Source organism: Drosophila tropicalis, unplaced genomic scaffold, assembly GCF_018151085.1.
Source record: "Drosophila tropicalis isolate 14030-0801.00 unplaced genomic scaffold, ASM1815108v1 contig_878, whole genome shotgun sequence".
NCBI classification, from domain to species: domain Eukaryota; kingdom Metazoa; phylum Arthropoda; class Insecta; order Diptera; family Drosophilidae; genus Drosophila; species Drosophila tropicalis.
The window spans coordinates 2688811-2701758 of record NW_027173374.1 but is presented as its reverse complement, the minus strand read 5'-3'; the positions used below and the strand labels follow the sequence as shown (position 1 = coordinate 2701758).

Below are 12948 nucleotides of genomic sequence, written 5' to 3'. Positions count from 1 at the left end.
AATTAATCAGCTGTGATATGCCGTGGACACTGCGAGGAACACAGAATTATCCCACATTTTGCGATGACCCTCTACTATATTACTCATGGCCGTATCCAGCTATGAAATTGGAACAAATTTGATTAAGTACCTACTAATTAATCACTTTGAGTTTGACTTAAGTAAATTAATTAATTAATTATAATAATATTTATTTACTTTAAAAATATGGAAGAGTTTTGAGAATGGGACGTTTTAATGCAAGAGAGCAATCAAAAGACCTTATTTCGCTTAAATTTTAAGCGAAGAAGAAAAATATGAGAGACAAAGAAACAAGAGAGACTTAAAACCAGCAAAACGGCGGTAAACGGCATAGCAGGTTGCATCCAGGAGAGGACTATCGCATAATGAATGCATTATAGAACTCTCCTTATCCCATTTATCCTTCCTCAATTCCTCTAATACTTTCTGTGTGTCGTCTCACTGGCTGCTAATGAGCTCCAGCTGCCAGTGGAGCTGGCACTTCGTTTGCCTTCAAGTGACACTTTTTCTCTTTGCTTCTTATGAATTGGCAATGAGGCTGAAAACTAATTAGTTTGGTCCTTGAATTTACCTTCTCTCTCAGCCAAGCGTTAATTCTTCCTGAGAATTGCACATAGAAGCCTACTAAAGAAGCAGGAATGGGGATAAGGGGATGTCTCCCACACACACACACACACACACACTCACACAAAGAGAATGCAGGATCAGGCACACGGCGAAATAAAACGGATGTTACTCGCGCAACGTTTGGCTCCAGTCCCGTTCTGGGTCTCCGTTTTATTTTTTTGCTGCCGCTTTTCCCTCTCTGTTTTCCGCTCTTTGGGGTAAATGTGTGTGTGTGTGGTGTCTGTGGGGTGGATTGTTAAGGGGAGAGGAATCAGCAAAATGTTAATAAATCTTATTTTTATCATTTGGCTATAAATACTGAATTTTTAGCTCCGGCCATGCTCAATTTATGGCCATTATTTATGTCGGAAAAGCGAAAACCTCAAACATGTTGCCATTGCCACACTTTCTGCTCTTCAGAGCCCCTCCCCTTGCCCCTTCTTTGTCCCAATATGTTATACTATCCTACTGTTGTGCTATTCCCCATTTCTCTGTTTTTTTTTCCTGTTTTGTATTTTCCTGCATCCATTTTGTTGGCCTGGCCATATTATTGCAATTTTCCAGTTGCTCCGCCCACGCAAAAGCAAAAGCAAAGGCAGGAAAGAAAACAGAAAAATATGAAAAATTGCATTACACCTTAATAAACACCTCAACTGGTAAACTGGCAACTGCAGCAGCTTCATCTGCAGCTCCAGCATTCGAGTGGTGGGAAGCATCAGCATTATCGTCAGCCCGTGGAAGGCGGGGGGCCCCAGATGGATGGTGGGTAGAGGTGATCCAATCTATCTCCAATCGGTGGGAGAAGAAACCAAAGCCAAAAGCTAAAGCTAAAGCTGCTGCAGCTGTGTGCCCTGCAGTGTCCATAATGAAGATTGTCTGCTGTTTAAGTGGACGCACGTTGTATGTACATTCGATGGAGCAGGACTGGGGCAGGGGCAACTCCGATCGCGATCATTTAGGCGCTCATCTGGCATAAAATTGTTAGAAACGCCCCGTGTGTGTATGCCCCGTTCGGGGCATTTGGGGTATGGGCCTTCACTCTTCTGGCCATAACGTTTTTGCCATTAAATTATTTAATAAATTAATGCGATCGTGCAACAGTCGATCAATGTTCTCTTTTTTTTTTCTTCTTTATTTTCAGTTTGCTTTGGTTTGATTTCTTTCCTTAGTTGTTGTGGTCTCCTTGTCAGAATTTCGAAAATCTCAATAAAAGTTCCTTGTGGCTGAGCCATCAAAAATGTTCGACGGTTGTCATAAATTTGTATGCATTTCTCTCTACCTAAGGGCACAGTGCAACGAAAGCTAATCTAATTTGAATTTCAGCTAAATTGAGTTCGAATTAACATTGTTTCCTTTATAGATGTACTTTCAGTCCTTTACAATAAGATTCTTTTTAACATTTAAATGAAATATATTTGTTCATTTCATTTACTTTAGGTTAAATATTAACCTATATATTCTCATCACATCATATATTTCGAATCACTGTGCATTGGAGTTTCCCATCTCCATTTGCGTTGAGCCTCAAGACTATTGCATATTGCACCGGACCACTCGTCGTGATCGAGAAAGTGGGTGTTGCTAAGTGCCCCAAGAGCCAGCGTGGCTTGGTTTGGCTTAGCCAGGTTCAGCGGGTTGTTGCAGCCTTTCTGCTGGATGCAGCAGACGCAATGGCTGGTTAAAAGCCCACCGATTCCACACTGAGTCGGTACTAAAAACCAGTCTGCCATTTTACAAGCCTCGTCTGGTTGAAGCATCATTAACGCGAACGGGAGAGGGAAGAATAACAACAACAGCAACAGCAACAACAAAGAAATAATTGCACATGGCAGTGGGCACGGATGAACTTGAGGCCGTTCCCTGGATCTGGATCTGGATGGAGCTCGTTGTGTGTTGCTCTGTTAATTTTACAGCCATGTCTGATATTGCTAAATGGCTGTGAGTGGATTCGTTTAAGCACCAATTTTATTACCAACAAGCATCACGTTGCATCTGCATCAATTCGGTCTTTCGCTCCACGACGACGACTTTGTTCCCCCAGCTTCCCAACACGATGCCCTGGCATGGGGCCGGATCTTACAGCCGGCCGGTCGGTCGGTCGGCGTGTCGGTCGGTTGGTCGCTTTCTGCATCATTCGTATTCGCTGCTGAAGCAAGTGGAGAGATCCAATCAGGTTGCGCCTTTTGCTTCAGTTCCAGCTTTAACTACAAAAGCAACAACCACTTGTGGCCATTATGCGATTGCTGTTGTTGTCGATGCCTTTTCCTATTTTGCATTTAACAGGGGGTGTTGGCTTTAACAAAAAAAAAAAAACAGGAACCAAAAAAAAAACACGCCCCTGCAGCTGGCATTAATCGTTAATCAACTTATACACCGATTTTTGTTTAGAATTATGCTCAGAACTAATAAATAAGTTAACAAAATTTATAGATTTAGTATTAAACTACTTAAGGATAAAGCATTCATACCGCCGATCAGTAGAAAATCAAGTTTTTAATCTTATTTTCCAACCGATTTGGATTAGGTTAGGAAAGGAAATTTGGAATTCCTATCAGAGATTATTTTTTTTTTAACAGAATGTTCTGCAAAACTTTCCTTAGGGAAGGAGATCCACCTGGATTGCCCTTCCAAGTTTCAATTTGGTCTAAATAGTTGGCAATAGAACTAAAATAAATGCTCTTAACAGTATCAAAGTTATAAACAAAACTATTTGTCAATTCAATTAAACATTTAGCAAAAATTTAATGGGAAAACTTTCCGACACTTGCACTCTTCAAACTTGATATGCGAAAAAAATGATTATGTAAATGAGAATATTTCATCTGTGATATGGTTTCGCAGTAGCTGTGTAAACTGTCAATAGATTGAGTATAGATTGAGTATAAAAAGATTGTTTTTGAATGAAAACATATGTAAGTTAGCTATCGGAACGCGTCAATCGGCGGCTCACATTTCATTTGATTGGTTTGTTTGAATTTAAATTGCAGTTGATCTCTGATTTTGTTTGGAACTTTGGGATGCAATGCAGCGTGCCATCAACATCATTCCACTTGTATGAACTATAAAAACAAATTAAAGCTCATTGTTCGTCCCCCGTTTGAGGGGGTCGTTTTTTCGTCTTTTTTAGGTTTACTTTCGATGGGTTTTAGGTTACATGTCGAGAGAGAGTAGAAGGACCACCCGGTTTGGCCTTTTGTTTTTTCTAAAGCGAGTCACGTGCCACAACGACGACACTTCTGACATATCCGGCGGACCACACGCGCCGTTCATCCATTCTGCAAAGGTCCTCCCTTTGACTGCTCTGCTCCCTTACTGATGCTGCTGCTCCTGCTGCTGGTGCGGGCAAGTGTCAAGGGAAAAATTAGCGCATCACGTGCGCCTTGTGCCGCAATATCCTTTAACTGGCATCAAGCTTTTGTGTTATCGCTATCGATTTCGTTTAATATGTTAATCTGTGCTACTCAACTCTCTTTCGCTCCGACTGGCATCTCTTCCTCCACCTTCTCCTTAGTCTACTGCTTATACTTGTATGTAGTTTATTTGTCGTGGCAGAATGTGACCCTATCTTTACTTTTATTAGTGGGAGACCTATAAAAATAATTTGTTCTTTCATTCGTATGTATGTTCGTCCTGATCCAATTGGCGTCCATTAAATGGCTATCACTTCTGTCCATCCCCAAAAAAAGTAACGACTTAAAATACCCACAAGAGCTGCTGCTGCGTCTCCATCAACTTATCGTTCTTGCATTATCATTTTGGAAGCTGGTCTGAGGTCAGAGAAATCCTCCAACTAATTACTACCAGTAGGAGTCGCTGAGATTGTGTGTGTGTGTGTGTGTGTGAGTGTTTTATGCCTGCGTTAATTACCCCGCGTGGAGATTTTCACTGCATTTATTCGATTTTTATGGCATTTCCACGGAAAACGGCGTGAAAAGTTCTCCAAGTGAAATGAAATTACAATAAATGTGGCCCAAACCTTTTGGCGTTTGCTGTGAGAAAGTCTTAAACTAGATGCCAGTTAATTTTATAGATTATTGGAACTTCATAATTAATACCCATTAAAGTAGTTAATTCTACTTGCAGAAGGGTCAAAGGTGGAGTAATAAAAAAACGGACCTACCTTTAGATCCGACAAATTCTGTGAACCCAAGAAGCAAAAGGGTTCAATGTCCCAGTCCCTAAATGATAGGAATTCATTTAGAACAAAACTTAAAATATAACATTTTTGATTTTACATTCAGTTTTCAAGGCTCAAATCTCTGGCATGAACTACAATTAGGCAATGTTTGATCCATGCATTGAAAGAATTGAAATATATAATGTATTAAGTCGAATTTATAGGATATACTAACAAATTGTTATAATATGAATCTATAACAGCTAAATAGATCAATTCTTCCCTCTCCCCTCTTTGAATTATTAGATAGTTTGCACTGATTTCAGTTTTGGAAAACTGTGTGAAGTATAATGAAATTATTTCACCCTTAAAATATTTGTAGCAAGTTTCAATTTCTAATGGTTTGCTTTTTCACATCATTGCAGGTCTTTGGAATTATTGATTGCTCACTTTATGTAGACGAACGTATTTATGGATGGGCATATTGTGGCAGTCAGTGAGGCAATTTCCCATACACGCCCGTGGCATGGGCCACACCCACCACCACCCATCGAAGGGCCGGGACGGAGCAACCCTTGAGTAACCCGAACAGCATCCCGGAATAGTAGCAAACACCGGTCTGCCGGTAGAGGCTAAGCGGATATTCATTACATGAACCGCACGCTGACACGCGCCACCGCTTTAGCACCCTCTCGGTGGTGGCGGCCTTGGTCCTTGGACGAGCTTACATTTTACATATGTCATGGATATCCTCGTGGGAGTGTTTCTCGCCTTGAGTTTCGAGTGAGGCAACGAGCCAAAAGACAATTCAAAAAGTCAACCCGCTGATCCTGTTTGCTGTAAATAATGCGATTAACGACATCACGCAGTCCACTCTGCTGCTGATCCTGTTTCTGCCCAGGGGTGGGGTGGGATGGGATGGCTTGGGGACTGCATTCGTTAATGAGGTCGTAGAAGAAACGCAGGTTTCGACACTCTCTAACGGATTAGTGCTACAAATTTGCGCCTAAGCTCGGTGTGAAATATGAATTGGGGGAAGGGGGCAGATGAAAAATTATTGGTTGGTTTTCGGTGTGTGTGGTTGTTGTCATTGTCCTAGGAACATTAAAGTATCTTTTAATGCCGTGCCGTATAACGTACATATGTATGCCATTCACTGGCTTGGAATTAATGTTTATTAACTTGGTCGTTGCTTTGCCAAAAAGTGCACAAAATAATCGCATTAATGGGAGGCAGCCAGCCAATCTCCTTTGCCACTCCATCTCTTCGATCACATGCCACGTGTGACTTGACTCACCGACTGACTAGCTGACTAACTGACTGAATGACTAGCTGACTAACTGAGCAACTGTCAGGAGGTCGCACCGTGTCATTGTCGTGCCTTGGTTAGCTTAAAGGTTGGGAAACGCCAGCGGGTGACGTTCCATAGCTTTTCGCCTTTTGTCTTTGCCCAGCTAACTGGGCGTGCCTTCGTCATAGACGTCTTGTAAAATGTTTTTTTTTCGGAAAATCTAATTTTCCATCCAGCCAGCCAGCCAGCCAGTCAGTCAGCCAGTCGAAAGCCAAGTGTGCGAAAATTTGATAAACGCAGCTATCCACCTTCATTTGCCACCACCCCTTCCGACACCCCTCCCACTCACCGCACACCATTCCTCCCACTGCCTTCAGAAAAAGGCTCATGATTTATGGATCGGCATTGGCAAAGGAGCCCAAGCCCAAAATCAAAATCAAAACCAAGACAAAAACGAAGGCCCAAAGCCAAAGGGGGTGTGCAGTAGATTTGCAGTATAAAGTGCTACAAAAAACGTTCAATAAAAAAACATAAAAATTGACTAAATACAAAACATGACAGACGGCGTGCGAGTATTAATAATAATGCGTTCAGCCGACGGCCCCGTCCAGTCTAAATGGCAAGTTCCAGTTTCAGTTTCACAGCCTCAATATCTTGCAATTCCCTTCCGAATGCGGCCGGCGGGACTCTCCTCTGCCCTTTCGCCTTTTAGTTTATAAAGTGCAAAAAATGTTGTACTCTTTTTCACATTCACAATTCGATAAAAATCGCATGATCATAAATTTACACTTTGCACAGCCTCCGCGGTAACGCCCACCCAAAAAAAAAAAAAATCAAGGAATAAAGAAAACCAACACACAAAAAAGCGTTGCATAGAGCGAGGGAGAACATTTTATAGTACACGCAACACTGTGAACTGGCCCCTGGGATGTGTGAACGATTGGTAAATTGTTGTGGTCAGACTTTTGGTTTCAATTGGATTGGATTGGATTGAACTGAATTGCCGTTGCCGTTGCCGTTGCCGTTGCCAGTGCCTTCATTTCAAAGTCCTCCTGTGCATACTATGCATTCTCCAGTAAATCGTAATCACTGACTGACTTCTAAAAGGTATACGAATCGAAAGTACCTAGTAAAAATTACGTACTGACCATTCCATAGAGTCATGGCGCATCAGAACTTAACTCTGAAGATATTCCTTATATTTCCTAACGACTCACTTGTAGATAGATTCCCCTCTTTTAGTCAAAGAACTACAAGGACCCTTATGGACATTTGATAGTTTCCACATTCAAGTTATTCAGTTAACAGTCCTCAAATTCCAAATTCTTAATTCACTTTCAAAATGTCTTACGATCAAGTCGAATCTGAAATCCAAGATCTACCCAGTTGAGGCATATTTTTATTGATTAGAGGGTATCAACAGAATGCCTTTCGACATTTTTATTTTATTTATTTTTTATTTTTACAAATCGTTGAAATATTTTTTTCACAGAAAAGCCGCGTGCGCTTTACATTCACAAATGCATGATGGGCGTGGAGGGTTAACGCCCATTTCGAGCACAGTGTGAAGTTATTTAATTGCTAAGCGTTTATTTTCTGTTTTTTTTTTTGCTGCGTTTTAAATCGCCAGTAAAACGCACCTCCCTCCTCCCCCCTTTTTTCAGTCTCCTCCCACCACTACACTGTGACGTTTATGGTCCGTTTTATAATCGGAATGACCAAATCATGTAGGATTGCATAATTAATTAGCTAAAGCATAATTTGCATATTTCTAATTTAATCAAAACAATTTGATTTGCAATCCCCAACAACAACTACAACAACCAGAAGCATTTGGCAGCAACATTCATTCAATGGTATGGGTGAAACGTTTCCATTGTGTGATGCATGTGCATGTCGCTGCAACATTATAAATAAATCAAAATACAATTTCTCAGAAATTGCGATGCCCTATCAAAATCTTCACTAGAGACCCCAAAAAAAAATAAAAAACATAAACATGGGCAATATTTTCCACCCGAAACATGTTCATAGACTTTCAAGAGGGTTAAGGCAAATGGGCGGTTAAAACAAGCCAAATGTTGGATGGGGAAGGTGGGAAGGACAGACGGTAACAACAACATCTACGCAAATGCAAACGCCATCGACATTCACATTCACAACCCCAGCACCATTTCCCTCCTCCATTCCCATTCCCCAGCCCCATCTATAGGTTTATCCACCATCCACCACCAAATGTAGCATGCAGCAAAAGGTGGAGAATGGAGAACAGAGGCGGAAAAATCGTTGTTAAAGTTGTTCCCGCTTGATGTTGTTGTCGTTATTGGTCAGGCCACAAGCTAGAGACACCAGCGAGTCATGCTCCAAACCTGGTTAAGTTAAGTTGAAACGGCAGTCCTCGGCTTATACATACATACATACATATATGTTTGCCTGCACTTGCCTTCTTATCCTATGTCTTCGTCTGCCCCTTTGCCTCCTCCAGCGTCATCCAATGGCACTCCTTCAACTACTTCTCCATCTCTGTGAGCATGCCGTGCAATTATTTTGAACTTAAATTCGTATTTTGTACGAATCTTGTAAATGCATCTTGTTTTTGGCCAGGTCTGGGCAAGTGGAGGCTGCTGTGGTTTGTGACCAACAACACAAAATCACTTCATATGCAAAATTACTTTTGAATCCAAAAACTAGACTGACTACGGTATGCCCTCTAATGACTAACAAATATATGTCCATGTGTTAAAGGAAATAAAATCTTTTGTGGAATTTTATAAAATATATGTATTATCAAATACATGAGCTACAACTAAGCAATCTGAACCTATCAATTATTATGGTATTATCATCAGCCGTATATATGGTAGGAATTTAGCACTTTATTCACTTGAGCTGTGCTGAGTGAGAGAAGAAAAAGGAAAAAGAAATTGTAATATATATGTGTATATAAGTATAAACAATAGATAACAACAAATTAAATAACTGCTAAATTGAACTAGTTAACAATTCATACTTCCGAATCCTGTTCATCCAGTCGTCGGGCGCCATTCGTTCCATTGGCTATGGTCGATTGTCTGCCTCGTCGCCACTGTCGTAATCTTCTCAAGCAGCCCTCATCGTCTAGTATATGATAGAGTTGCAGCAGAAGAATGGCCAAAACCACCAGCAATATCACAAAGGTTAATACATCCCGCAGTGTCCAATAGGGATGAATGCCTGAGACACCTGCCTGTGATTGTGGTATACTTTCACCATTCATCAAATGACGACCAGTTGAAGCAGCAATCAGAGTGTGGGTGGTGTTCTCTTGCCTATGAAGGATACGCACTGGCAAATGGACACCACGATCATTCAGATACGTAATCATTTTGCGGAGAAAGCTAAAGCTCCATTCGTTGTCATAGAGACCCAATTCCCGTAGATATTCATGCTGACGATGGAGTAGTTCGTAATCAAGCTCATGCAAGCGATTCCCTTCGAGATACAAATGCTCGAGATTCTGAAGGGCAGCCAAGTTTTGAATTGGCGCTGTTAACATGTGATTGAATGATACATCCAATTGGATCAGCCTACTTGACAGCAGTGGAGATTCCATGGGCAAACCTCGCAGTTGATTGTAACCCAAATTCAGATGGGTCAAACTGGGCAGCATAAAGATATCTGTGGTGTTGGGGAATATCGATGGCATGGGCCATGTCTCTATTATGTTTTTCGACAAGTCCAAACGTTGCAAATTCCACATGCCTCGCAGTAGGAGCTCAGTTTCATTGCCAGTCAAGAGATTGCCATGCAAATCCAGCTCGATGACGGAGCTCTTATCGCCAATACTAACTAGGGTCAGCTGATTGTTGCCGGCCAGCAGCTTGATAACGCCGCCTTCGATGACTAAGCTATGTAGCCCGCTATCTTCCAACAGCACCGACTGCGCACTGCTCAGATGCAGCTCTTCCAATTGTCCACAATTACTCAAGTCCAGGAGCCGCAAATTAACCAACGGAGTCAGAGTTGGTGGCATCAATCGACCCAAACGGTTGCCATTCAGCAGCAGCGTCTGAAGTTTTAGATTTTTGCTAAATATATCGGCTGGCAAGTGTTCGATTTCATTGTCACTTAAATCTAGATGGAGAAGATTTATCAGCGGATCCAGAGTCTTGTCCATTATCTGGGCAATTCCATTGCTTTGCAGACCCAGCAGACGGAGTCGCTCCAGACCCTTCAAAGCCCGGCCATGGACTGTGTGTATGCTATTGAAACCCAATTCGAGCATCTCCAACTGGGGCACAGCTACGAATTGTTCATCACGCAACAGCCAAATGTTTGTGCGTTGCACTTGCAATGAAGTGAGATTCGCCACTGGCTTCAGGGCATCCTTTGTTATGTGGTATATGCTGCAGTTCTGCATCACCAGAGTCCGTAGATTTGGTGTTAAGTTGAGCAGCACCAACGGCAATGAGTATCTATGGCAATTGCTTAGATACAGCTGTTGCAGATTCCTGGCCACATCAGTGGAATAGGCCAAATGTTGATCATTTGTGCTCATCAAATCCAAATTGCAGTAGGCATTCGGACAGGAGGCGCTGAGGTTCACTCGCCCCGTGCTGCCAAAGGAGGGCTCCGCTTGGAGACTATCGCCGAATAAACTACATAGTATAGCAGTAATAATATGTAGAATAAACATTTTCACAATTTCCCGTTGATCTCAACTGCCACCGAGAGACGCACTCAATGCACTAACGCAATTCGTGAGAGTGCTCGGTTTGCTGCACATTATCAGCACACTCAGCTGGGGGAGGCTTTCACTGATTAGCCACCCGATGCAAGCATGTGTGCCCTAATCATTAGAGGCCCCTGGGAAGCTGTCTGTACTCATGATAATTGGTAGCTTTCTCAATATTCAGATGCCGATAACTCAATGCCAAACTCAGCAAAAAAATCTTGCAAACTGAATTTCGCATTATTTCTTTTAGTTGGACAACGTCACTACTGATATTGAATAAAGCATGACTAAGCAGTCATTAAAGCTTACAGTTTTACACTATAATTTGTTAAACAATCGCTTAAAGGGTCCTCAAATCGACTATATCTTTCTACAATTCAGTTTGTCTCATACATCACATAAAATTGCAAACATATCGCCTTGTAAATAAATTCATCTTCGTTTGAAATGCCTCAGATTGTAAAGGGATATTTTGATTTTTTAATCTTTGGTATTCTTCAGGGGATATTTCAGGTCATAACTTAAGGCCATGTTCTCGCATTTCCATCAACTCGAATGCCTGTAATATTCGAGCTTATCACCAAACAAGCTCTCAGCAATTTCCACATAAAAAAAAACTAACATACATACATAAAAAAGGAAGAAAGAAAGGAGGTTTGCATTTTTAGCTCGCTTGTACAAATACGAGAAAGAGAGAGATCCTTTAATTCTCTGCATAATTTCAAATCAGACAAGCGTTAAAAACATTTCATTATAACGCTACACAATCGGAATATTTAATGATTTAATCGGTAAGCCAAATCAGACACGACAACAACACAAACCACAGCCAAGTGAGCTAAAATGGAGTGGAGTGTAGAGTCTGGCCAACACCTAAAGTAAGCTGAAGTTGGTCTCTTCCGATAAACTGCTTCAAATTCACAGATTTTAAATTTAAAACGTAGCCACACGGCGCATGTAAAGAGACCAACAACACCACCAAGCCAAAGATGAAGTCCCAAAACAACAACGTCCCAAGGAACGTTTCCACATAATGGCGCGAGTTTCATGTTTACAAAAAGATTATGCAGGGAAACAAACGTGCAGAGACGGAGTCTAAACTGGAACTGCGACTGCGACTGGCATTGGCAATGTGGAGTTCTAATTAAACAATTCGTAGAATTTCGCGTTAATTGCAAGAGAACGACTCGAACGTGCGCAGCGGATTGGCTAAAGTTTAAGCCAAAGATAGGAGATGAAGCAGCGGGGGAAAGGTGTCCCAAAGGGTATAGAGAACAACCTGAATCACAGAAATCTAAGTTGACACGTTTGCTCTGCCTTCTTGCTGAGTAGTGATGGGAAAGCTTTGCACTTTGATTTGCCTTGGCTAGGTGGATGAAACGGAAACGGAACCATTGTAACTGCTGACCCGCATCTGCAAATTGAGGTCTATTATTAACATAACCACGTGACAAGGAGAGAGATCACACAAAACATGGCAGTCTGAGCAACAGCAGCAGAAGAGAAAGAAAACTCAATTCAAATTATCGGCATACAAGATCGACAGATGTTCAACAGCCAACAACTACAAGAACAACAGCAAGCAAAACGGTGCAAGAGGAAGAGAGAAGTAGAGGTCAATGAGTTGCACTGGTCCGATCCGGACTTGCGACTCAGATCGATCTCCTTAAAGCCCAAAAAGCCAAAAAGCAAAGCAGTCGCACGTTTCGTTGAGCAAATAACGCCCCGTTTTCGTTTTTTGTTTTCATTCTTTGACCGAAAAAAACACAAAAACCGAAAAAAAAAAAAAAAACAAAAACAAAAACCTAAACCCCTTAATCTAAACCACTTTGGGCAATGGGAGAAGGAGATCGCCCAGTCTGATCAATGTTCGATGCATATTTCGCATAACCCAGGCACACCTTTTCACAAAGGAGTTGAAGGGATAAAACCACAAAACATACCAACACTCACTCTCACACACAAATACACACACACGTGAGTGTGTGATATGAACAAAAGCATAGAAAGTAAGTCCATGACGATGAGGTGGAGTTGATGATGAACCCTCACGCTCAGTCATCGAACGTCAAAGCAAACGCTCCATGCATGCTACCGTCATCAGTAGATCCTCACTCGTCATCGGTTCGGTCCCTGGTTTCCAGGTCCCAATGCCATGTCCAAAAAGCAGGCACTCACTTCCCTTATCGGAGCCGATTA

General features: G+C 41.8%; 1 protein-coding gene across 2 annotated transcripts; it reads right to left on the bottom strand.

Moving 5' to 3' along the window:
• Positions 1-8774: 8774 nt before the first annotated feature.
• Positions 8775-10745, bottom strand: LOC137584589 (leucine-rich repeat-containing protein 15-like). Of its 2 annotated transcripts, none has more exons than XM_068300055.1 (2): positions 9046-10745; positions 8775-8929 (listed from the first exon to the last, which is right to left on the bottom strand). In XM_068300055.1, the coding sequence occupies exons 1-2, from the start codon at positions 10708-10710 to the stop codon at positions 8912-8914; spliced, it is 1683 nt and encodes a 560-aa protein (XP_068156156.1). In that variant the 5' UTR covers positions 10711-10745; the 3' UTR covers positions 8775-8911. The 2 variants fall into 2 exon arrangements, with proteins under 2 accessions (XP_068156156.1, XP_068156157.1); XM_068300056.1 differs by having other exon boundaries at positions 8892-8924.
• Positions 10746-12948: the final 2203 nt, after the last annotated feature.